At 40.1% G+C, this 27,814-nt stretch overlaps 1 protein-coding gene across 1 annotated transcript in view; it reads left to right on the top strand.

Annotated features, from left to right (window-relative positions):
- The first annotated feature begins 1,155 nt into the window (after window positions 1–1,155).
- LOC124794977 (aldehyde dehydrogenase 1A1-like) overlaps window positions 1,156–27,814 on the top strand; it is a 105,106-nt gene continuing 78,447 nt past the window's right edge. The window contains exons 1-4 of the mRNA XM_047258711.1: window positions 1,156–1,281; window positions 14,968–15,072; window positions 15,168–15,269; window positions 19,793–19,958. Coding sequence (XP_047114667.1) covers window positions 1,249–1,281; window positions 14,968–15,072; window positions 15,168–15,269; window positions 19,793–19,958 — 406 coding nt within the window. The 5' untranslated portion in view covers window positions 1,156–1,248. The remainder of the gene's footprint in view (window positions 1,282–14,967; window positions 15,073–15,167; window positions 15,270–19,792; window positions 19,959–27,814) is intronic.

The following is a 27,814-nucleotide window of genomic DNA, read 5'->3' as shown; positions in this document are numbered from 1 at the left end:
CGTTTGTCGTCACATATTTCGTTCAAGACTAAGTTTAAGATCTTAAAGTGCCTTTTCTGGAGGAGTAGATGTGATTTTGGATATTTTACTAGCTACAGTATTAGCCGAGTCGCGCTCGAAATAAGTCACACTTACTTTTCTTGCATGTGCGTTGTTTCCAAGGTGGTTAGAATAATAACCTACTCGGTTGGCAACTGTGGTTGACGCTAAACTCATTAGTTGGCACACCTGTCGTCAGGAGTGACAACAAATCTCAAAACGAAGCAAGGTTCCGATTCCGACTGGTGCAATGTGCTATTGTGCATGTGTATAAATTATATGCACGTCATGTAAACGCCTAAGAGAAATGAATTAATTGAAATGGATATTCAACAGCGTCTACCTGTTCATGGAAGTTTCTCGTAATTTGAAGTACTCTTAACGCCTTTCAAAGTTCCTAACTGGTAATGAGTTTGTTGAAAATTATTTCTGAGATGTGGTGATAACAATCTATACATCAGAATTACTACCTCACTGAAACAAAATAATTTTTAAAACAAAATTGTGGAACAATCACAATTCGCATGCAACTTCCTCTTATTAACGGTTACACTCGTCAGATGTGCTCATCTACAAAACTTTAGTATTGTATTATACTGTTCTATCGATCCTCGTCATCATTTTTGTACATAAGTACAAACTGATATGGGACAAGACAATACCATGAAAAGATGAGTCAACATGAATTAATGCCATGATTATGAACTGTATATTGATTACAAATATAAAGGAAATTCCATAAAAAAGCTCCAAGCAAATTATTGCTTACATAGAATTATACTTAGTCTTTTTATTTCAAACTGTGATTAAACTCCAAGAAAGATATATTGATGGATATCCTCAGTAAGAACGGCCAGACGTTAAATGTATCTGCCTGCAGAACCGACTTCAAGGCCTGCGGTAGCTAAAAATGGCGAGAAGACAGGTGTCGTGATCACAATCTTGCAGAACCCTGCAGAACGCTACGTAACCTTGCAGAAAACGGTACTGCATAACGCTGAGTATTTGCAGTTAGGTAAGACGTTTGACAAGGAACTCCAGATGTGGCGAGCAGGAGGGGAAGTGAGTGCGACGCTAGGGAGGGGAGAAACACTAGGCGGGGTCATTATGAAGGTGGGGACACAGCGCGGAATGCTTACCAGCATACACTTGGTCGCAGTTCTCACGTGGAAGCGGCCGGGAGCGAAACCGTAAAAGTAATACTGCAGCATGGCCAGAAAAGTTGACATCAAGTACACGCAGGTGAGTGCCGGCAGTCATCTGACATTTTGGTACAATGTGAAGGCGAAACAAGGGTATAGACCAAAAGTGTGTTGTGGGAGCTCGCTACTGTACGTCAGGAGATACGTACATTTATTTTTATAAGTACCTGTACGAAAAGAAATGTGGCCGCTCAGTAACGCGCTGGGTTCCCATGAGTCTGGTTTTTACAGAACTATTCAGTATTTCAGCCCTCTGTTTGGTGTTCTGTACCGAGGTATATGTGATTCGTTATGTTTAGATTTCCATTCATGTCACTAATTTATTTACTAATTTGCAAAATCAAGTCAATACCTGAGTGTCGTTATGCTATAAGCAGACTCATGCGTTCGTTGTAATTTGAAATGTAGAACAAGCAACAACTTTTACCAAAAAATTGCAGGTACCGGTAAAAAAAACTTCTTGGAACCTGTAACTAGCGACAACATATATAATTTTTATGTTTAATAAATGTTACATTTAGTTCACCGTCATCTCAGCAAATCCTTTCGCTAGGCAATTCTTCGGTATTTTGCCACTTTAATCTGGCTACCGTACGAAATAGTAAGAGACAAGATTTTCAGTATCCAAGTAAATACCGAATCAGTGCATAAACAAGAAGGTACCTGTACTGCTGTTAATGTGTTTCTCGTTTTTTCTACTTCACAAGCGAATGAAGCGAGGAAAGAGCGAGCGCGTGTTCCCTTAAATGCCTTACTCGCCCCTTGTTTCCTCTTGTGGCCCTTGTACGAGATACACGATGGATACGGCAAAATCGGTTTGCTGCCTGACTCGGTACCGCTATTGGTTATTCAGACTCTCGTGAAAAGGATGTCGGCTCTTCGAAGTTCAGACGCTATTCCTCTTACTGACAGAACAGACCGGTCACAGCTCACTTCGAGTTTCTTTCTATCTAGGTATTTAATTCGACCTTATAAAGATATCACACCTTCGAGAGTGGTGTTCATGACAAGTTACACAAGGCTTCACAGTATGACGCCGGGGAAGTCAGTACCGGCATGACAAAACCTAGCGTTATAACACTAATGTTGTACTGAACACTATCATGTACTGTCTCATGAGCATTTCCATCACAAATAAAACAAGTTGTTACTCGTTAAGGACGCAACAAGTGGATGTTTTGCCTAACTCTTTCCTTAGTTTCCTGCATATACTCTACAATTGAAGCAAACAAGCAGATATCTTTAATTCATCATGATATGAACAGAGAAGACTTATCTGCTGTTTATAAAAGTATGGTACTGATATAAATTTCGGCATTAGTATCCACAAAACAATGGTCATCATTTTGTTACTGTCGTCCCTCGAAAATTGAAAAACCAAGTCGGAATGCAAGAAGCTATGGCTGAATATCAAAAGTAATGGAAATTTCTTGCATTTTTTTTTTTTTACATTTTCCATAGATCATGAATACGACATTACGTAATGATGTGGAATGTGTCACTTTAACAAAAGGTTTCTTTAAACAGAATTGTTAATTAATTTTTTTACAGTTACCGCTTCATATCTAAAAATTTGTCTGTTGAGTAGGTGTAGTCATTCAGAAATTCTTTTAATTTGTTTTTAAATGTTGGTTGGCTACCTGTCAACTTTTACTGCTATTTGGCAAATAACCAAAGATTTTTTGTGGCAGCATAATTCAGCCCTTTCTGTGCCACAGATTTGGCCCACAATAGTGAAGATCATCCTTTCTTCCAGTGCTGTAGTTATGCATTTCGCTGTTTGTTTTTTTGTTTTTTTTTTTAAATTGCGATGGATTATTAACAACAAATTTCATAGATGAATATATGTATTGCGAAGGTACTGTGAATATCCCGAGTTCCTTAAATAAATGTCTACAAAGTGATCTTTGGTGGGCTCCAGTTATTATTCTGATTACACACTTTTGTGCAATGAATACTTTTTCTCTTAATGATGAATTACACCAAAATATGATGTCATATGAAAGCAATGAATGGAAACAGACATAGGAGCCTAATTTACTGACACGTTTCTCACCAAAATTTCCAATAACCGTAATAAAGGGCTTAAGAACTGGCCTGTTTTGAGTGCGAGTACTCGCGTCTGCTCAGGCACGTGCTCGCGAGCAGCTGCAAGGTCGCAGAGTAGGGTGGGAGGGGGAAATGTGCGCCCACGTTTGAATAGGGCCGCAGCGTGCCTATTGAATTCGCGCCGACTGTGTAACGTTTAAAGTACTACGAACAGCTCTTAACAGTCACTTCGCTGCTTAAGAATCATGTGAAGTCGCCGTTGTGTAACCCCAACCATGCTTTCGCAGTTCAACCCCCATTGGGAGGAATTGTATCTGTTTACTGAAAAAGATGGTGTTGCAAAATGTATAGTATGTCACAAAACGCTGAATTCTTTTACGAAATTTAATTTGCAGCGACATTATATGTCGTACCACGCGAAAGACTACGGACGTGGAAAATGTGATTGAGCAGATCGTGCACAGGAAGTTATTAAACTTGAAAGAAAGCTATCCGAAGAAGATCTGGACGACGAAGAAAAATCAACTGAGGCAGCTCTGAGTGGGTTACAAAATTGCTTTGCTTTTAGCAAAATCCCTGCGCCCCTTAACTGATGGCGATTTAATAAAAGAATGTTTGGTAGTTGCAGCGGAACATTTGTGTCCATCTCAAGTTGAACAGTTTCGGATTGTGCCATATATATTAGAGGTGTTAATAGAGATCTTCAGGTGAGGGAGGAGCTCCTCGATGTAGTAGCCACGAAGAACACTACAACCGGAGGTGATATTTTAAGTAGTGTTGAAGAAAGTGTTGAAAATATAGGATTGTCGTGGAATTCTTTAGTTTCAGTGTCTACAGATGGTAGAGGCATACACTAAGCTAATAAAATTATGTGGCAGGTGTACATTCTCCTTTATTTGTTTCATTTGTCGCAGTAATAATTCGTGAGTGATATCCCTGCAGGTGGCCACGGATTTACATTGACTGGCGGCAACTGTTGTGTGCCCCACGTGACTCTCCCCACTCTCCGTCTGGTCCGGTAGTGGGGGTAGCGTGCTTGCGCTGCTCCATGCTCGCGCCTTGCTGCTCACAGCTTGCTCCGCGAGCATGTATGTTGTGAAGCCCTGCCCTAATAGCATAAGCAGCTGAACCTAACCATTTCAGCAGATCATCAATGTGTCTCTTCCAATTCAATTTCTCATCAGTATACCCATCCTGAAATTTTGAATATTCAGCCTTAGCAACAGACTTCTGTTCATAGACTATATTTATCAGTGGTGTTACGCCGTTTACTGCACAGAATTGTGTACGTTGTGTTTTCTCAAAATTTAGTGAGAGTCCATTTGCAGAGAACCTCTTAATAATTTTCTGAAAGACATCATTTGCGATTTCTTCAGCTGATTCTTGTTTGTTGGGTGTGATTACAATACCTGTATCGTCAGTAAAATGAACTAGCTTTGCATCTTCATAAATATAGAGGGGCAAATCATTAATATACGTTAAGAATAATAAGGGACCCAAGAGTGAACCCTGTGGAACACCATGCTTGATACCTCCCAAGTTAGAGGACTCTGATGATTTTTGCAGGCTTCTGTACTGTTAATTTCAACCTTCTGCATTCTTCCAGTTAAATATGAATTAAACCATTTGTACACTGTCCCACACATACCACACTACTTAAGCTTATTTAGAAGAATTTCATGATTCACACAATCAAAAGCCTTTGATAGATCACAAAATATCCCAATGGCCGATGTTTAGCTATTCAGTGCATTTAAGGGGATACAGACTCGCCTATCCTTGCAATGTTAAAATATGCCTACTATAGGGAACATATTCTCACAAACTACCAGAGACAGAGAGATAAAATTTTTACTGTATGTGCATTGATATGTTAAGAACAATAAGGGACCCAAGACTGAACTCTATGGGACACCATTGATATCTCGCCAGTTAGAGGACTCTGCTGATTTTTGCAGGCTACTGTACTGTTAATTTAACCTTCTGCATTCTTCCAGTTAAATATGAATTTAATGCACTGTCCCACACATACCACAATACTTAAGCTTATCTAGAAGAATTTCATGATTCACACAGTCAAAAGCCTTTGATAGATCACAAAATATCCCAATGGGTGATGTTCAGCTATTCAGTGCATTTAATATTTGGGCAGGGAAAGCATATACAGCATTTTATGTTGAAAAGCCTTTCTGGATAATGCTGTCAGAAGTGAGATTGGGCGGTAGTTGTTAAACTTCAGACCCATCTCCTTTGTATGCAATGGTTTAACAATAGCGTACGTCAGTCTGCCTGGAAAAAAGTGCCTTGTTTCAGTGATCTGCGGCTAAGAATCCCACTTACCTGTCGGGAATAAGCTTTTAGTACTCCATTGGAAATACCATCAATTCTGTGTGAGCTTTTACTTTTGAGTGAATTTATTATTTTCCTAATCTCATCAGGAGAGATGGGTTGAATTTCAATTTTATCAAACTGCATAGGTATTGCCTCTTCCATATACTGCCTTGCATTTTCTAATGAAAAGCTGGATCGTATTTTCTCCACAACACTTAAAAATTATTATTAAACATGTTTTCTACTTCTGACTTCCTGTTAACAAACTTTTCATTGAATTTGATGGAAATACAGTCTTCCTGTGCTCTCAGTTGTCCTCTTTCCCTTTTAACAATATTGGAAATTGTTTTAATTTTATTATCAGATGTGCTAATCTCAGACATAATGCACATACTTCTGGACTTTTTAAAAACTTTTCTTAATACAGGGCAATAGTTTTTATAATGTTTCACTGTTTCTGGATCATAACTCCTCCTAGCTATAAGATACATTTCCCTTTTCTGCTTAGAAGATATTTTTATCCCTTTAGTAAGCCATGGATAGATGGTTTCTTACAATTATATTTCAATGTTTTCTTAGGGTAACTGTTTTCAAATATACTCACAAAGGTATCATGAAATAGGTTAAATTTTAAATTGGTGTCAGCTTCCATGTACATTTCATCCCAGTCTAACTGTTTACCTTTCCCAAAAACTTGCAATTGTTAATTCATTAATTTAATGCACTATTTTGGAGGACTGTTTTGCATTACTGTATAGAGCTATGTCGTATACTGTAACCAGCTGTGCATCATGATTAGAAAGACCATTCTTAACAGGAAAAGTTTTTATTTGATTAAATTTATCTTGATTTATAAAAACTTTTATCTGTCAGTGTGCTGCTTTCCTTTACCACCCCAGCAGGAAAATCAATAACTGATAGCAAATTGAAAGAATCAAGTAATACTTCAAGGTCAAGCTTTCTATTGAACTCTTTCAGAAACTCTACATTGAAATCCCACAAACAATAATTTGCTTCCCTCTGCCTGACAGATAGCACAACAAAAAATCCAAGTTTTTCAGAAATAGATGAAAATTTTCCAGTAGGGACCTATACATGCCTACATTTATAAAAGTACCATTATTTATTTTAAGTTCAGATGCACGTTCTTCTATATGTTGCTCTACACAAAAATTTTTAGTTTCCAAATTTTTCACACTATGACAGATTTTAAATTATATGGAAACTCCTCCTCTCTCCATAGCATCACTACTTAGATGTGCTGAAAGCTTATATCAACTTACATTTACCATATACGTACTTGTGACTATATGATGTTAGGACAGGCGTAGTACGTCTACTCTACCCTCAATTTCTAAATCTTCTAAACAAACAAGAAGCTCATCTACTTTGTTTTTTAATCCCCTGATATTCTGATGCAATATACTAACACTACTTTTCACTGTGATTTTATGAGAATCTTGTTACGTACTAACATTATGTTTAACTCTACTGTTATGAGAACTTTGTGACATTTTAGCATCTCTAGTACCTACCTGTCTGAGCTTCTCATTAAGCTTAATTTGAATCAGTGTTGGATGATTGGACACTGACCTGAGCCTAAAAAAGAGGTACTGCCATGAGTTGCAGTCCCCCTGCCCCCCCCCCCCCCTTCCAATATTTTGCTGTAAATCTGAGCATTGCATTATTATTTTAAAAATACAAAAACTATTTAAAAAATGAATAATGATATGTAGGGCTACATAAAAACACTACAGATAATGTAGAATATCATAAAAAGGGAAGCTAACAAAAACGAAAAAGGGTACAAACCCAGCAGAAACTACAAAATGTATCCAACAGCAACTTCCTTGTATAGCTGAAAATGTAATATAAACTAAATTCACTGCAAATTAGCAACCAATGGTAAGCAAAATCAACACCTTAATGAGTCTTTTACTCTGCAGCAGGGTGTGCTCTGTTTCAAAACTTCCTGGAGATTAAAATTGTGTGCTGGTCCAGTACTTGAACTGGAACCTTCTGCAATGTTTTGAATGTAAGAGAGATGTATCATCAGAAGTAGAGCTGAGAGGATATGTTGTAGGTTGTGCCTGAATAACTCAGTTCATATGGGCATTGCCTGCAGAAGACAAGGCTCTAGTTCAAGTCTTGGTCTGCTACCCAGCTTTAATCTGCCAGTAAATTTCAAAATAAAAACTTATAATTTATTGATGTTTGTCATTTATATTAGGAGGGGACGAAATCTTATGTTGCAGGAATTTATGGTATAACGAGCATTGTCTCGCAGTTCCCCTTCCAGAATAAAATTGAGCCTTAAACTCATCTTTGTAACTGCTCAACACAATCAGGCATCTCATATGTGTGCAATATTTCATGCTTCTAAGCAGTGGAGGATACAGAAAAACCACAAGGATGGGCTGCTAAGATATCTTGAGCTATCTTCACTTTTACCATAATAAAAAAAAAAAAAAATCAAGTCACATACATAGCTTAAGAAAGTTTTATTTGAACTGATTATACGTATATAGAAGACAATGCCATCTTATGATATAAAAAGTTACGATTGTGGTTCCCTTCCTTAAATGATGAATTATGGAATGGCCGCAACTTTTCTTCTAGGTATGTGTTAGCTATTTGTGTGCCAGACAGAAATGTATAAAATATGATGACGTGGACATGCGTGCTATGTAGGACAGTACAACTACTCGATAACTCGATCAGTTGAGTCGACTGGTGAAATAAAAGAATGAATAGTGTGTGGGCTGACTGGCAGGAGTGGTGCAGGTGGCAATGAGGGTGGCCCCACAAGGGGTGGGGGTGGGGGGGCGTGGGGGAGGGGTGGGGAGAGGCACCCTCCTCCATAAGTACCCACCACTGCTCCTAAGTGACCTATTTTGTGTATACATTCAATCCTCTATTATGGAATCTCGTTTGAGGGAACAAGTGCTGGGAATGTACAACTGTCTTCAAGGTACAGAAAAGTGCTATACAAATAATAATGAGCCGTAACAATAGGGTCCATTGTATTGATTCATTCAGAAAGCTAGAAATACTAACTGTCCCACATGAATACATCTTTGAGACTAAAATGTACACAAGATCATGTAACTAATGAAGAGGTACTGAATAGAATTGGGGAGAAGAGGAATTTGTGGCACAACTTGACTAAAAGAAGGGATCAGTTGGTAGGACACGTTCTGAGGCATCAAAGGATCACCAATTTAGAGTTGGAGGGAAGCGTGGAGGGTAAAAATCGAAGAGGGAGACCAAGAGATGAATACACTAAGCAGATTCAGAAGGATGTAGGGTGCAGTAGTTACTTGAAGATGAAGAAACTTGCACAGGATAGAGTAGCATGGGGAGCTGCATCAAGCCAGTCTCTGGACTGAAGACCACAACACAAGACTAATTATAAGAACTACAAAAATTGTGAGAATCATTGTATGTTTATTTAATAAGAAACACTCTACCTCCTGCTTCCACACGTCCCCAGAGCCTGTGGTCCATATTTTTGTCGTACATTGCAGAAAACGCCTGGTGTGTTCCATATTTGATGAAATTCATTTGGGATATGGTCCCTCAGATCATCAAGACTGCGCATGGGAGTTTAATGCATCAAAGGAAAAAAAAGTCCATGGAGTTCAAATCTGGCAATCGGGCAGGCTATGCAGTGGATGCCCTACAACCAATATGCTTGTTTAGAAACTGATTATCAGGATACTGGTAAACTACCTGTGTAATGTGAGGTAGAGCACCACCATGCATAAATCACTTTCACTGCATAAAGTATAGAGATACATCATCAAGTAAATACAGGAGCTCTTGTCTGAGAAACTGCAAATTCATTTCTCCAGTAAGACATTGTGGAAAGAAGTGAGGGCCAATGAGATGATCATGAATGATTCCACCCCACTTGTTGAGGCTGAATTTCTGTTGATGTCTGTCGTGTCACACTTCTTGAGGGTTTTCACAAGCCCAGATGGGATTATTATCATAACAGAAGATCCCACCATGTGAAATCTAACCTAACTATATAAGCTACATTCTAAGAACTTCAGAAACACAGCACATAACATGTGTTAATACAAAGCTAATCTAGGCTGAAAGTGAACCTCATTTAATTCTTACACTGACTGAAGATAATATGGTTCCTGAAGATTTTTATGTAGGATATTACAGACTGTCTTGTGAATAAAACCTTCCCTTTTCACAATGCTCCTTGTACTAGTTGATGAAGCATCATCCACAGTGTAAAGTACTTGTTCTTCAAGCTCAGGCATTCATTCATTTGCATGGCCTCCCACCATCTGCAACTCTCTTCTCAAATGACCCTGCCTTTTGCAAACATTGGTCAAATCATACAAAAATTCTTGCACAAAGTAATTGCCTGCCAGGGTAACATTCAGAATGAAGTTGATGTGCTATTTATTCATTCCCATCTGTTAGGCAGTACATGTTGTGCATGTATGTCATTTCAGACATTGAATTCATCATTCTGATGGAATTTACTCTAAAACAGAACAAATGACAATCAGAAAAACAAAATAAACGCTATGAGCAACTGTAGAATGAAAAGTGAGTAAAAGTGCACATTTGAGGAAAATTATGCAACCACACACAGGGAATTCCTTTTATACCTTACCAATGAAGGATTTTTGGACCTATGTGTGTATGATCTTTCTGTAAACAAAGATGATGTGACTTACCAAATGAAAGTGCTGGCAGGTCGACAGACACACAAACAAACACAAACATACACACAAAATTCAAGCTTTCGCAACAAACTGTTGCCTCATCAGGAAAGAGGGAAGGAGAGGGAAAGACGAAAGGATGTGGGTTTTAAGGGAGAGGGTAAGGAGTCATTCCAATACCGGGAGCGGAAAGACTTACCTTAGGGAGGAAAAAAGGAAAAAAGGACGGGTATACACTTGCACACACACACACACATATCCACCTACACATATACAGACACAAGCAGACATATTTAAAGACAAAGAGTTTGGGCAGAGATGTCAGTCGAGGCAGAAGTGCAGAGGCAAAGATGTTCTTGAATGACAGGTGAGGTATGAGTGGCGGCAACTTGAAATTAGCGGAGATTGAGGCCTGGTGGATAACGGGAAGAGAGGATATATTGAAGAGCAAGTTCCCATCTCCAGAGTTCGGATAGGTTGGTGTTAGTGGGAAGTATCCAGATAACCCGGACGGTGTAACACTGTGCCAAGATGTGCTGGCCGTGCACCAAGGCATGTTTAGCCACAGGGTGATCCTCATTACCAACAAACACTGTCTGCCTGTGTCCATTCATGCGAATGGACAGTTTGTTGCTGGTCATTCCCACATAGAATGCGTCACAGTGTAGGCAGGTCAGTTGGTAGATCACGTGGGTGCTTTCATACGTGGCTCTGCCTTTGATCGTGTACACCTTCTGGGTTACAGGACTGGAGTAGGTGGTGGTGGGAGGGTGCATGGGACAGGTTTTACACCGGGGGCGGTTACAAGGGTAGGAGCCAGAGGGTAGGGAAGGTGGTTTGGGGATTTCATAGGGATGAACTAAGAGGTTACAAAGGTTCGGTGGACGGCGGAAAGACACTCTTGGTGGAGTGGGGAGGATTTCATGAAGGATGGATCTCATTTCAGGGCAGGATTTGAGGAAGTCATATCCCTGCTGGAGAGCCACATTCAGAATCTGATACAGTCCCGGAAAGTATCCTGTCACAAGTGTGGCACTTTTGTGGTTCTTCTGTGGGAGGTTCTGGGTTTGAGAGGATGAGGAAGTGGCTCTGGTTATTTGATTCTGTACCAGGTCAGGAGGGTAGTTGCGGGATGCGAAAGCTGTTGTCAGGTTGTTGGTGTAATGCTTCAGGGATTCCGGACTGGAGCAGATTCGTTTGCCACGAAGACCTAGGCTGTAGGGAAGGGACCGTTTGATGTGGAATGGGTGGCAGCTGTCGTAATGGAGGTACTGTTGCTTGTTGGTGGGTTTGATGTGGACGGACGTGTGAAGTTGGCCATTGAACAGGTGGAGGTCAACAACTTCTTCACTTTTGAAGGCCAGACATACCAACAATTAAAGGGAACAGCCATGGGTACCAGGATGGCCCCTTCATACGCCAACCTATTCATGGGTCGTTTAGAGGAAGCCTTCTTGGTTACCCAGGCCTGCCAACCCAAAGTTTGGTACAGATTTATTGATGACATCTTCATGACCTGGACTCACAGTGCAGAAGAACTCCAGAATTTCCTCTCCAACCTCAACTCCTTTGGTTCCATCATATTCACCTGGTCCTACTCCAAATTCCATGCCACTTTCCTTGATGTTGACCTCCACCTGTCCAATAGCCAACTTCACACGTCCGTCCACATCAAACCCACCAACAAGCAACAGTACCTCCATTATGACAGCTGCCACCCATTCCACATCAAACGGTCCCTTCCCTACAGCCTAGGTCTTCGTGGCAAACGAATCTGCTCCAGTCCGGAATCCCTGAAGCATTACACCAACAACCTGACAACAGCTTTCGCATCCCGCAACTACCCTCCCGACCTGGTACAGAATCAAATAACCAGAGCCACTTCCTCATCCTCTCAAACCCAGAACCTCCCACAGAAGAACCACAAAAGTGTCCCACTTGTGACAGGATACTTTCCGGGCCTGGATCAGATTCTGAATGTGGCTCTCCAGCAGGGATATGACTTCCTCAAATCCTGCCCTGAAATGAGATCCATCCTTCATGAAATCCTCCCCACTCCACCAAGAGTGTCTTTCCGCCGTCCACCGAACCTTTGTAACCTCTTAGTTCATCCCTATGAAATCCCCAAACCACCTTCCCTACCCTCTGGCTCCTACCCTTGTAACCGCTCCCGGTGTAAAACCTGTCCCATGCACCCTCCCACCACCACCTACTCCAGTCCTGTAACCCAGAAGGTGTACACGATCAAAGGCAGAGCCACGTGTGAAAGCACCCACGTGATCTACCAACTGACCTGCCTACACTGTGACGCATTCTATGTGGGAATGACCAGCAACAAACTGTCCATTCGCATGAATGGACACATGCAGACAGTGTTTGTTGGTAATGAGGATCACCCTGTGGCTAAACATGCCTTGGTGCACGGCCAGCACATCTTGGCACAGTGTTACACCGTCCGGGTTATCTGGATACTTCCCACTAACCTATCCGAACTCTGGAGATGGGAACTTGCTCTTCAATATATCCTCTCTTCCTGTTATCCACCAGGCCTCAATCTCCGCTAATTTCAAGTTGCCGCCACTCATACCTCACCTGTCATTCAAGAACATCTTTGCCTCTGCACTTCTGCCTCGACTGACATCTCTGCCCAAACTCTTTGTCTTTAAATATGTCTGCTTGTGTCTGTATATGTGTGGATGGATATGTGTGTGTGTGTGTGTGCGAGTGTATACCCGTCCTTTTTTCCCCCCTAAGGTAAGTCTTTCTGCTCCCGGGATTGGAATGACTCCTTACCCTCTCCCTTAAAACCCACATCCTTTCGTCTTTCCCTCTCCTTCCCTCTTTCCTGATGAGGCAACAGTTTGTTGCGAAAGCTTGAATTTTGTGTGTATGTTTGTGTTTGTTTGTGTGTCTGTCGACCTGCCAGCACTTTCATTTGGTAAGTCACATCATCTTTGTTTTTAGATATATTTTTCCTACGTGGAATGTTTCCCTTTATTATAACCTGATCTTTCTGTAACGTTTTTATGTCAAGAATAAATCCAAAAACTTTGTGGCACATATTTTTATACAGCTATACTGTATTGGCAGAGATACTATAGGTCACTTTCTTCTTGAGCCACATCAATGTGTTTCTTTTGATGACAAAAAAAAGTCTGCCTTACATGGAGATGAAGCTGTGACACACTACCTTGAAAAACTGAACACTGGTTACTCAGAAACAGAGACCAGTCCCCATCCCCAAATTAGTTAATAGTGCAGTCACATACAAATAATGGAGCCAAAAATCATTTGCAGAGAAAACTCTTTGTCATTGTTAGGACCTTCTTGTGCATGCATAGCATAAATTAAAAATCTTACATGCTGAATTTAATTTATTAGAGACAGGCAATTTCTTTTCACTGACAGTGTACATGTTCTCACAGCTACTATCAAAGTGAAATCTACATCTACATTCATACTCTGCAAACCACTATGTAGTGCATGGCAGAGGGTTATATCCCATTGTAGGCCTACTTGTTATGATGGCCTTTCCCATTCCATTCAAATATGGAATGTGGGAGGAATGAGCACTTAAATGCCTCTGAGCACTCTGTTATTGTTGTAATCTTGTTTTTGTGACATCTATGGGAGTGACATGTATGGAGTTGTAATACATTCCTAGGTTTATCACTTACAGTTAGTTCTAGAAGTTTCCTAACTAGGCTTTCCTGAGGTAGTTTGCATCTGTTTTCAGGCATCTGCCAGTTCAATTCTTTCAGCATCTTTGAGTCAATAGACTCGTGACGATTCTTGTTGTCTTTTGTGTATGCATTCAATGTCCACTGTTAGTCCTATTTGGTATGGTCACACACACCTAAGCAGTATTTCAGGATCGTTCCCACAAGTGTTTTTTTATGGTCTTCTTTATGCACTAGTTGTGGATGATGATGATGTTTAGTCTGTGGGGCACTCAATTGCATGGTCATCAGTGCCCATACAAAGTCCCAATTTCTGTACACAGTCCAATCTAGCCACTGTCATGAATTGTGATGAAGATGAAATGATGAGGATAACATGGACACCTAGTCTCCAGGCAGAGAAAATCCCCAACCCGGCTGGGAATTGAACCCGGGACCCCTTGATCCAGAGTCAGCCATGATAGCCACTACACCACGAGCTGCGGACTTTACACTGGTTGCATTTCCACAGTATTCAACCAATGAAACACAGTCTGCCATCTGCTTTACCCATGACCAAGACTATGTGATTATGCTATTTCATATCCCTACAATGAAATAATTACTTTCTTTCAGATTGGGGATAGCCCCTGGACACAATGCTCCCTACCCAACATGAGGACAGAGAAGTGTGTGAGATTTATTCCATGTCAGACTGTTTACACTGTATTTCATGTGTCTGAATTTTATTTTTGGTCAACACCAATCAGTTACAGACAGACAAATATAAAGTATGTTTTAAAGCTGTATTTAATGTAAAAGGCATTTCACCAGAATGGACATGATCAAGCAATGTTGGCTTGGTTTACTGTTGGAGAAATGTGCGCAAATAATCATAACCTTACTGACATTCAAGGAATACATTTTCAACTTTCCTGTTTGTATGTCCTAGAGAATTTAATAAGATACAAATAATGGTAACAGTTTTTTTTTCAGCTGTTCATTAACAATGAATTTGTTAATTCAGTTTCTGGGAAGACATTTCCAGTTTATAACCCTGCAAATGAAGAAAAAATTGCAGATGTGTATGAAGGAGACAAGGTAAACAAGTATGAATTTACTTTGTTAAATAGGCACCCATTTTCTGAGTTAGAAGGTAGAACAACTCTTTATGGAAATGCATCTGACTTTTGCAGGCAGATGTAGATAAAGCAGTTGCTGCAGCCAAAGAAGCATTCAAGAGGGGTTCAGAATGGAGAACAATGGATGCCTCTAAACGAGCAGTTCTGATGCATAAGGTAAACATGACTATACAGAAATGTTGCAACTCTAAAATTTCTTATCACAACCACCTTTCCTGTACACTTAGTTTTAGTACTTGATAGTTTCCATTGTGCTATACAGTTTACTGATGTATTACTCTTATTTACTCTATAATAAGAGATATCTGCCACAAGGTCACAATAGTGTATACTTATTTCCTTTGAGCTTGTAGCAGTACAGTATTGAACAAACACTATTGAATGTTGGTCCATTAGTATGAGTCTAATGCTGACAGTGAAAAAGAATGTATTGCAGACAATAACTGTTAGAAACATGAATTTTGAGGAGAGAATAATAATGGAACAAAATTGTTTGTGCTAAGACAATTTTAATTGTTTCTTGAAATAAAATTAGATATTTTTTGAATTTATGGAACCTTGTCAGCTAGGACACAGAACATGATAGCATCCTGTACCAGGACAAGTGTTTTCATTCATCCAAGTCTAAGACAAGCTGTTTAAACATATAGGGTGAAACTTTTTTGTGGTCTTCCATTGAATGTCTAAATCAGCTATTACTTACATTTACTGGCTAATATTTTGATAAATAACACTTGAATTTCTAGGTGTGCACATAGCTTAATTTTCATGTGATGTTTGTACAGTACAAATACCCTAGAGGGAAGCATCAAAATCTGTTAAATCATGTCACTAAAAAGATTCAAATGGCTGTAAGCACTATGGGACTTAACAACTGAGGTCACCAGTCCCCTAGACATAGAACTACTTAAACCTAACTAACCTAAGGACATCACACACATCCATGCCCGAGGCAGGATTCGAACCTGTGACCTTAGCAGCAGCGCGGTTCCGGACTGAAGCACCTAGAACTGCTCGGCCACAATGGCCAGCAAATCACATTAACAATGCAGTTACTGCAATAATGTTTGCCTGTTGTGACAGTTGAAAATTTGTACCAGACAAGAACTTGAACTCAGCCAGATTTTCTACAAGTCTTGAGCAGATATCTTATCCTAGCAGGTTAATTGGTAATGCAGCAATTGGACATGAGTCTCCCATTATCTGTACTTTGGAATTAAGCTATGACTTACTTTTCTCAATTTCTTATTGTCAAATAAAAACAAAGAATCATAAGAATGGTAATATTATTGTACTGTTGAGGTTGAGTCTGGCAGACTGTATTAGTTGTTCTATAACATCATTGATCACAAATTTAAAAGATTGCAGAATGTGTCAGGAGGTAAAAAAAGAAATATAAATTTTTAAAATGCTTTATGTGATCTTGAAATTGGTCACCCTATTGTTACACTTCCTTTAAACGCATTGCTTCTTTTGTCTGTGTTAGTATTAATGATAACTAATTATGACTACTTGTCTATTCCCAATCTTTATAGGCTTCTTGTATGAAATTGTGAAATACTGTTCCTGGAGAAAGTATGAGTTAGTGTAAATGCTACCTTGATAACATAATTACATTTGCTGTCTGTGCCATATAAGTAAAACTAATATAAAAATAAAGACAAAACGAATGAGGAATTCACTATGTTCAGAAGTCAGCATTTTCACATTCATGAATAATGTAAATAACCTAACAAAGTTACTGAAACATTGATGAAAATCTGTAATACAGAGGTCCTAAATCATGATCTGTTAACCAAACTATTTAATTCTATTCTCAAAATTCATTTAACACAAATTCAAAATAATAACAACTGTCTGCAGATTCAAGAAAAGTGAAGCACCCAGAAGGGGAAGAGAAAACAAAATGAAACTTCATAGGTTGAAGGGGTATGTGATGTTATTTTTCACAGAGAACTTGTCAGTATGAGTTCACTCTACAGTATAGCATTGTATCGCCTCTGACCTGGTTGTGTGCACGTATTTCCAGAGGAAGGGTGTCATAAAGCCATTGCATGCTCTCTCAGTGTAAACTAGCCCACGGCTGTGTAACTGATCATTGATATCCTGAATACTGGCACTGGGATGCAATTGATGTTCAAGATGGTTTCACATGTGTTCTATTGGAGACAGATTTGAGAACATTGCTGGCTGTGGGAGTACCTTAGCTTCACATAGACAGTTCACAGACACATACCATGTGGGGATGAGCACTGTCCTGTTGAAAAATGGCACCATAACATTGCCACATGAGAGGTAACACATGAGGATGCAGGATGTACATGAAGCACCATTGTACCTTCAGACTTCCCTCAATCACTGCCAGCTACAACCTGAAATTATAACCAATGTCTCCCGACATCACAATGGCAGGAGAAACACTTCCAAAACATTGGAAGAAGGGGACCTCTCACCCAGTTGCCACTACATTCAACACATTGGAAGAATGGGCTCTCTTGCCCAGTCCCCATCACATTCATTGCCTATGATGGTCATCTGAGGTAGTGCTAAACCATGATTCATTGTTGAATACAGTGCAGCACCAATCATATCAGTAGTCCATGCTTACCAGTCACAGCACCACTCCAAACACTTCTGTTTGTGTTGTGGTGTTAATGGCAGCATACACATGGTAATTCCCTAGTGCAGTTTCTGCTTGTCTCTGAACAGAGATGCGGGATGACACAGAATGTTGCAGGAAGCCCATTACGTGGTCTTGGATAGCAGGTGCAAATTTGAAGGGGTTACAACAATGTCCTTGATGGACAACATGGCAATCCTCCCTTGTAATGATTCAGGTATGATAAGTCAGAACCTTAATAATGAGTGTGCCTGCCTCATGCTTACATACTGTTCAACAATGACCACAGTCACAAATGAATGCCCCACAAATCTGGATATTGCACAATTTGACCAATCAGCCAGATGGAGATCAACAATGAAGCACCTTTCAAAATCTGTCAGGTGCTAAAAACACTGTCTCACATGAGTATAAGGCACCTCCATGTCCTTCACAGTGATCGCTCAACATCTGGTGTTGTTCATGTCCTTTATATACCCTACAAGGCCTGGTGACAACACTAAAAATGAACAACACTTACCTGCACTGGTGGCCATTCTACTTGGCACAGAAAATTGCAAGTCTAATCATTTACATGCCTACTGATAGTGTGTACATGTACAAAATTACATTGACATCTGACCATGTCCTCTCTGTGCTTCACTTTTTCTGTCAGGCAGTGTAAATACTGTCATTCAGATCTCTTGCTTGGGATGGCAATGGAACGGGGTTGGCAGAAAAGAGTGTTATTCTACAAGAGTATGTTTGCATTACTGCTTGTAATATATTTGGTTAAATTTCAAGACAAGAACATAATTACAGTAAGACAAAGCAATTTACAAAGAAGAGAATGTCCATTATAATTATCCGGGCTGTTATGCCATGGTCAGTTGATGAATTCTGTGTCAATTCCCAACGTTTCATTCCCATCTGCGGAGGACATCTTCAAGGGGGTCTTCCACTGGCTCGCTACTGACTGCAGCTAAATTCCATGTCTGTGCGCTCCTGCACTGAGGCGTGAAATCACGTGTTTTGAAAACGTCAGTGCAATCAGCCACTGTTGGTTGCCATTGGTCACCGTTTCCATCACCCAGTTGTGGGCGGGTGGTACACATCTTCTTGAACACAGGCATCCATATACCGTTTAATTTCATGCCCTCCTCCTTTCGATTGAAATTATTAGGGTGTTTGGCAATTTCAATTGCCAAACACCCTAATAATTTCGCTCGAAAGGAGGAGGGCATGAAATTAAATGGTATATGGATGCCTGCATTGAAGAAGATGTGTACCACCCGTCCACTACTGGGTGATGGCAACGGCGATCGATGGCAGTGGACAGCGTCCGATTGCACTGATGTTTTCAAAACACGTGACATCATGCCTCGGCGCGGGGGCACAGAGAGATGGAATTTAGCGGCAGTCAGTAACGAGCCAGTGGGTGTACTGGACCTTCCATCTAGCTACAGACCCCCTTGAAGATGTCTGCAGACGGGGATGAAACGTTGGGAATTGACACAGAATTCATCAACTGACCACGGCATAACAGCCCGGATAATTATAATGGACATGACATTTCCGGACGTGAAAGTCTACATTTTAGTATAGAAGACAATGTTTTCTTCTGAAACATGTGGGAATGTCTGTTGTCCGCATTTCATGCATTCTAAAACATAACAAATAATCTGATCAGGCTAATCCTTACTGAACTGGGGATTAGCAGAGTCTTTCATGGACACCTTCATTTCATGTGTAAAATTTCCTGCTGTCCAACTGAACACCAGTGTATTAGTAGTTTATTGCTAATATAGTGTGAAGAATTAGGTATTACAGTGGCTTCTCTTTGTTCCATTTGTTCAGTCACTGCACATACCTTTTCTTCTTCGTGATGTGATTCATAGGGCAGTATGGACAAGTAGATGAATTAGTATGTGTAAACATGTTTCATACCCACAAGGGTTCTCACTCATGATAGGATATATCGCGAATTGTCCAGAAATATGCAAATGAAATTTTTAATTTAAGTAGAAGCATGATTTATGTTTAACAAAGTAACTCTAATTCTTTCCTGTCATGATTCTAGTTAGCAGACTTGATGATGAGGGATATTCAGTACTTGACAGTTCTACGAGTAATGGAAGGAGGGAAGGTCTCTTCAGCCTCTTATTCGGAAGTAGTATATGCTGCTGATACTCTGCGTTATGCTGCTGGTTGGGCTGACAAAATTCATGGTCAGACCATCCCCACAGGTATGCACATTTAGTACAAAAAGAGGGAGCAAGTAGTGTGCTCTGTGCTCATGCTGAACAGGATTCTTAGCAAAGTTGATGTTCAATACTTTTTTTCTATTTGCAATGATCAGTGTTGAAGACACATTATTTTTGAGATAAAATTTTGTATATTGTATGTTTTTGTATTTTTACCCATTGTTTCTTAAGCAGTCACACCCATTTTTGTTTTTACAAAATCTGAAATAACTTCGATTGTTGGTATTGAATACCTTTTACTTACTGTTTATCAGTTTTAAGTGCATATTAATCTACAGATGTCAAAATGTGCATTGCTCATGTTGATGTAGGAAACTTTATAAAATGTACACTTTTATTGACTTATTGATTGGTTAAGCATCATCTAAGAGAAACTATACTAATTAACTACATCTACATCCATACTTCACAAGCTACCTGACGGTGTGTGGCAGAGGGTACTTTGAGTACCTCTATTGGTTCTCCCTTCTATTCCAGTCTCGTATTGTTCGTGGAAAGAAAGATTGTTGGTATGCCTCTGTGTGGGCTCTAATCTTGATTTTATCCTCATGGTCTCTTCATGAGATATACATAGGAGGGAGCAATATACTGCTTGACTCCTGGGTGAAAGTATGTTCTTGAAACTTCAACAAAAGCCCATACCAAGCTACTGAGCATCTCCCTTGCAGAGTCTTCAACTGGAGTTTATCTATCATCTCCGTAACACTTTCGTGATTACTAAATGATCCTGTAACGAAGCATGCTGCTCTCCGTTGGATCTTCTCTATCTCTTCTATCAACCCTATCTGGTATGGATCCCACACCGGTGAGCAGTATTCAAGCAGTGGGTGAACAAGTGTACTGTAACATACTTCCTTTGTTTACGGATTGCATTTCCTTAGGATTCTTCCAATGAATAATACATGCCACATTGTATCACATTAAGCTTCATAATTTTTTCTTGAAATGGTAAAATAATATTACTTTCAGTTGTTAATCATGTTCACACTCACCCCATACAGGCTGTCTGACAGTGACTAACAGCCAAAACTAGTCAGAGAGTAAATACAACGAAAATTATATTCTGCAGATGTGTGGCACAATGGTTACATCCTTCTCATATTAGCAAAAAATATTATGTACCTGAATGCCCCCTGGGTATCAGAGCAGATGCAGCAGGAAAAATCACAGAATTAAAAAAAAAAATCTCAACTTAAATACGTTCTTTGTGTTGATGGGGTGAGTGGCTGTAGGGCCAAAAGCATTAGTGGGCAATGTCTGGGTGACCGGCTACTCGTTCCAGCCCATCCCTACCCCAGTCATCCTAGCTATGTTAGGTTTGCCCACATAATGTGGAGCTCTATCTGGAGGGCTTTTATTTCACTAGTTACTCACAGGATGAATATGTAGAGTTTCACCTCTTCTTTTCTAGCTCCTAGTGGTATGGGTGTGCCACTAGGGGTATCAACACCAAACTAATAAATAAATAAAATTATTTGTGGAACTAATTCTTGTGGGAAGTCTGCTTTAAAGTAATCAATAGGTATCAGTAACAGAACACAAGCTGTTTGTCAGAATATGGTTTTGGAACTGAAAATTCATGAAGGGGCTTTTGAGACAGTGACATCATTCTACATGCCAGAAGGGTCTAGAGAGGATTTCTGATGTTCTAAAAATAATAAAACAGTTGAGAAATAGCTGTTTTTAGTAGAAATGTCAACCTTTGAACAATCCATTGAGAAATATTCATTTTAAATGGATTACACAGTATCATGAAATTTAGTAATGTGTCATGCTGAGTCATTATTAATATACTGAAATTAGAATTGATTGAGGAAAAGGCACAAGAAGAGATCATTTATCCCTAATGTATAATAAATAAAAAGGGTGAATAGCAAACTAATAAAAATAGCAGTGTTTATCATGAAATGGAAGGAACAGTACTCCCAAATCACATAAAGGTGGGATGTATCTGCTTCAAGGGCAGGTTATATATCCCTAACCTGATGCACTGGTATAAGTACCAGTAATTTTTCTGTATGACACTGGCATGTAATGGAGAGAATGTGTTATATTAGCCAATGGTTCATCTGCCCAGTGGTGCATTAGCTGTTTTCCAAATATCCTTTCCTGAAACCGAAAGGAGTTCTCTGTGTATCAAGAATAACAACACCAAACAAGGGAAAATCCAGGATGGAATTGGCACCATCCTATGCCAACCTATTCATGGACCATCTACAGGAATCCTTCATATACACCCAGACCACAAACCCATCATCTGCTCAGATTCCTTGACGATACCTTTGTGTTCTGGATTGAGAGTGAGGACGCACTATCCACAGATCTCAAGAACCTCAACACTTTCTCCCCCATTCACTTAACTTGATTCTACTCATGTTGACCACCACCTCAAAGATGGCTACATCAGTACCTCCATCTAGATCAAACCTATCAATTTCCAGCAATACATCCAATTTGACAGCTGCCACCCATTCCATACCAAGAAGTCCCTTCCATACAACCTAGACTCCCATGGCTGTTGCATCTGCAAAGAGGAGCAATGCCTCTTGAAATATACTAATGAGGCCTTCCTAGACCATAATTACTCTCCCAACCTTGTGCAAAAAGAGATCTCCCATGTCTTATCTCTCGAGTCGTCCATCAACTTCCAAAGTCCCACCATTCAGTCACAGGAGCATTCCCCTTGTGACTCAGTACCACCTACAACTGGAACAACTGAATCACATTCTCTGCCAGGGTTTTGACTACCTCCCATCATGCCCTGAAATGAGAAATGTTCTACCCACTTATCCTTCCCATTCCTCCTGCAGTGGTACTCCACTGCTTACCAAACCTACACAATATCCTCATCCTCATCCATCCCTACACAATGTTTACTTCTGACCACTTCCAACATGGTTCACATCCGTGTAATAGACCTAGGTGCAAGACCTGTCCCATACATCCTCCCACCACCACCTATTCCAATCCGGTCACAAGCATCACCTAACCCATCATAGGCTGTGCTACCTGTGAAATAAGTCATGTAATCTACAAGCTAAGTTGCAACCTCTGTGCTGTATTCTACATGGGCATGACAACCAACAAGTTTTCTGTCCGCATGAATGGCCACCAACAAACTGCGGCCAAGAAACAGGTGGACCACCCAGTTGCTGAGCATGCCACCCAACATGACGTTTTCATTTCAATGACTGCTTCACAGCCTGTGCCATCAGGATCCTTCCCAACAACACCAGCTTTTTTTATCTGCACAGGTGGAAACTCTCCCTGCAATATATCCTACATTCCCATAACCCTCTTGGCCTCACTCTTTGTTAGTCATTGTCCTTCCCATCTAGTCCCTACTCTCTTCCCATTCCAGCATTATACAGCCCTCTGTTCCATGAACACACCCACGGTCTTTTTACTTCTCTCCTTTTCCACTACCCAGCCCTCTGCCTCCACCCTCTGTCTCCTTCTGATTGCACCTAGCTGCCCTACCCTCTCTCCACCTTGTCTCAATGTGCTCCCACAAGGAGCACTTTACTGTTCCCCACCCCTATCCTGCCATCTTTTTTGTTGTGCCTGTCTGCAACACAGCACCTCTGTTATATTTATTTATTTTTTATTTATTTATTTATTGTTCTGTGGGACCACATTTAGGAGAAGTCTCCATGGTCATGGAACGAGTCAATACATGAAATTATAACACGATTGTAGAAACAGATAAAATGAAATATAAGAAACATATTCAGGCGACAAGTCGTTAGTTTAAATAAAGAAAATCAAGAATGTAACACTGGAATTTGCTTAATTTTTTAGCTCTTCCAGGAGCTCCTCGACAGAATAGAAGGAGTGAGCCATGAGGAAACTCTTCAGTTTATACTTAAAAGCGTTTGGGCTACTGCTAAGATTTTTGAGTTCTTGTGGTAGCTTATTGAAAATGGATGCAGCAGAATAGTGCACTCCTTTCTGCACAAGAGTCAAGGAAGTGGATTCCACATGCAGATTTGATTTCTGCCTAGTATTAACTGAGTGAAAGCTGCTAACTCTTGGGAATAAGCTAATATTGCTAACAACAAACGACATTAAAGAAAATATATACTGTGAGGGCAATGTCAGAATTCCCAGACTATTGAATGGGGGTCGACAAGAGGTTTTCGAACTTACACCATACATAGCTCGAACAGCCCGTTTTGGAGCCAAAAATACCCTTTTTGAATCAGAAGAATTACCCCAAAAAATAATACCATATGACATAAGCGTATGAAAATATGCGAAGTATACTACTTTTTGTGTTGAAATGTCACTTATTTCAGATACTGTTCTAATGGTAAATAAAGCGGCATTTAGTTTCTGAATGAGATCCTGAACATGGGCTTTCCACAACAGCTTACTATCTATCCGTACGCCTAGGAACTTGAACTGTTCCGTCTCGCTTATAACATGCCCATTCTGTCTGATTAAAATGTCAGTTCTTGTTGAATTGTGGGTTAGAAACTGTAAAAACTGAGTCTTACTGTGATTTAGCGTCAAATTATTTTCCACAAGCCATGAAATTATATCATTAACTACATTATTTGATAATGTTTCAATATTACACACAAGATCCTTCACTACCAAGCTGGTGTCATCAGCAAACAGAAATATTTTTGAATCACCTGTAATACTAGAAGGCATATCATTTACATAAATAAGAAACAGCAGTGGCCCCAGCACCGACCCTTGGGGAACGCCCCATTTAACAGTGCCCCATTGGGACTGAACATCATTACCACTCTCAATATTGCGGAGGATTACCTTCTGCTTTCTGTTCTTAAAGTAAGAGGCAAACCAATTGTAAGCTACTCCCCTTACTCCATAATGTTCCAACTTCTGCAGTAATATTTTGTGGTCAACACAGTCAAAAGCCTTCGTTAAATCAAAGAAAACACCTAGCGTTCGCAAACTTTTATTTAATCCGTCCAAAACCTCACAGAGAAAAGAGACTATAGCATTTTCAGTTGTTAAGCCATTTCTAAAACCAAACTGTACATTTGACAGCAAATTATGTGAATTTAAATGCTGCAGTAACCTTGTATATACAACCCTCTCGATAACTTTAGCAAACACCGATGGCATAGAAATAGGTCTATAATTGTCAACATTATCCCTGTCTCCCTTTTTATAAAGTGGCTTCACTACCGAGTACTTTAATCGGTCAGGAAACCGACCACTCCTAAAGGCAAAGTTACAGATATGGCTAAGTACTGAGCTAACATACGTGGAACAATACTTCAGTATTCTGCTAGATACCCTGTCATATCCATGAGAGTTCTTGGTCTTTAGAGATTTAATTATTAACTCAATCTCCCTCTTGTCAGTATCATGGAGGAGCATTTCAGGTAACAGTCTCGGAACACTTTTTTCTAAGAGCGCTATATGATTCCCTGTTGGGACTAGGTTTCTATTTGGTTCACCTGCTATATTCAGAAAGTGATTATTAAGTACTGTACATATATGCGACTTATCAGTAACACGGACATCCCCACTACGCACTGATTCTATATCCTCCACCTGTCTCTGCAGACCAGCCACTTCGTTTACGACTGACCATATGGTTTTAATTTTATCCTGAGACTTAGCTATTCTATCTGCATACCACATAATTTTTGCCTTCCTAATAACTTTTTTAAGCACCTTACAATACTGTTTGTAATGGGCTGCTGCATTTAGATTTTGACTGTTTCTAACGTTTTGATATAATTGCCACTTTGTTCTACAAGATATTCTTATCCCTTTAGTCAGCCACCCAGACTGCCTGTTTGTGCTAGTACCCTGTTTTGAACGTTCTAACGGAAAGCAACTTTCAAAGAGCACGAGAAAAGTCTTGAGGAAAGCATTATATTTATCGTCTACTGTATCAGCACTATAAACATCTTGCCACTCTTGTTCCTTGATAAGGTTTACAAAAGTCTGTACAGCAACTGGATCAGCTTTCCTGAAAAGTTGGTAACTATATTTAACATGTGTTGCAGCACAAAAATCTTTTAGACTTAAAATTTGAGCATCATGATCTGAAAGTCCATTCACCTTTTTGCTAACAGAATGCCCTTCTAATAATGACGAATGAACAAAAATATTGTCAATGGTTGTTCTACTGTTCCCTTGCACTCTCGTTGGAAAGAATACGGTTTGCATAAGATTATATGAATTGAGGAGGTCTACCAGCATCCTTTTCCTTGCACAATCACTTATACAATTAATATTGAAGTCACCACATATAATTAACATTTTGTATTTCCTATAAAGTGAACCAAGAACCTCCTCTAGCTTTAGCAAAAAATGTTGTGAAATCGGAGTCTGGGGATCTATAAATAACAACAGTAAGAAGTTTAGCTCCACTAAATTTAACCACACCTGCACAACATTCAAACACCTTTTCAGTGCAGTACTTTGAAACATCAATTGACTCAAATGGGATACCGTTTTTCACATACATGGCTACTCCCCCACACCGCAAAGAGCTCCTAGAAAAGCTGCCAGCCAACCTGTATCCTGGTAAAGGAAGCCTCTGAATTATCTCCTTATTTAAGAAGTGTTCAGATATACCAATAATTTCAGAGTCAACATCTATAAGCAGTTCACTAACTTTATCTCTAATACCTTGTATATTTTGTTGAACTATACTAATTCCCTCATTAAACGGATACCCAAGCTTTGTAGAAAGTGGTTTCTTTGTTAGAGAGACTTCCCTTAAGCAGGAATACCTATCAGCTGACTTCAATCTAAAAAAGGTACAGCTCTAACACCCACAACTACCGGAATTTTCCCATGAGTGGTCCCACCACCCCCACCTATGCTGTCACCTATAAGTTTTGCCAACCTCCCCTTCCCATACCTGTTGAGGTGCAGGCCATGTCTAGTGAAACCCGTCCTACTGATAGACTCCACCGACACCACTGAAATGTGACTCATGCCTTCTGTCATCAGCGCACCCCCAAGTCTCATGTTATTACGCCTGACGGCTGTATTAAGATGAGGCCGATCGTGACGCTGAAACAGTTCCACGAAATGCACATTTGTGTTGCCAGTCAGAGTGGCTATCTTTTCCAGGTCACCATCTATCTCATACTCCCCATCCCTATCAATACTATTACCAGCCCCACCCACAATCACTACCTGATCCTCTCTAGTAAAATCCCTACATAACCCCCCTATGTTAAAAGTCACCTGAGCCAATCCTGCATTAGGCTTCACAATGCTGGTGACCTGGTACTCACTCCCCAAAACTTCCTGCAACTGCTGGCCTACACCTCAACCATGAGAACTACCTAACAGCAGAACCTTCTTCTTTCTCTTAGACTTTGCAACTGTCCTAGCCACCGTAACTGCTGAGGTCTGCTGCATACTTCCTACATCTACAGCTACTAGAGATTCCTCTCCACTAGACTCTGACAGTTGGTCATATCTATTACAAACACCAATAGTAAAACTATCTGAAAATCTCCTTCTCCTAGCAGATCTCTTGCCAACAGCCAGCTCCCATTCCCCAACCCCCTTCTCCCTCCTCATCCTATCTAGCTCCTCCTGTGCGATTTTCAACTGCACCTGAAGGGCACAGATCTTACGCTCCTGCTCCTCTATCAACTTACTCTTGCTACATAACCAGGAGAGGATCTCACCAGAATGCCCACTGGCTTCCCCACTGCATTTCCCCCAGTGAAAATACTTCAAACAAGCCCCACACCGCAATCCACTACTCACGAACCTACGGCAAAGCCCACACTTCTCACTCATGGTAAAATTTTACAATTATTGAAACAAGAAAACAACTTTATCTAAGTTCCGCTACTACAATAAGAAGATGTTAAAAACTG

The sequence above is a fragment of the Schistocerca piceifrons genome, chromosome 4, assembly GCF_021461385.2.
Source record: "Schistocerca piceifrons isolate TAMUIC-IGC-003096 chromosome 4, iqSchPice1.1, whole genome shotgun sequence".
NCBI classification, from domain to species: domain Eukaryota; kingdom Metazoa; phylum Arthropoda; class Insecta; order Orthoptera; family Acrididae; genus Schistocerca; species Schistocerca piceifrons.
This window is presented reverse-complemented; position numbering and strand designations above follow the sequence as displayed.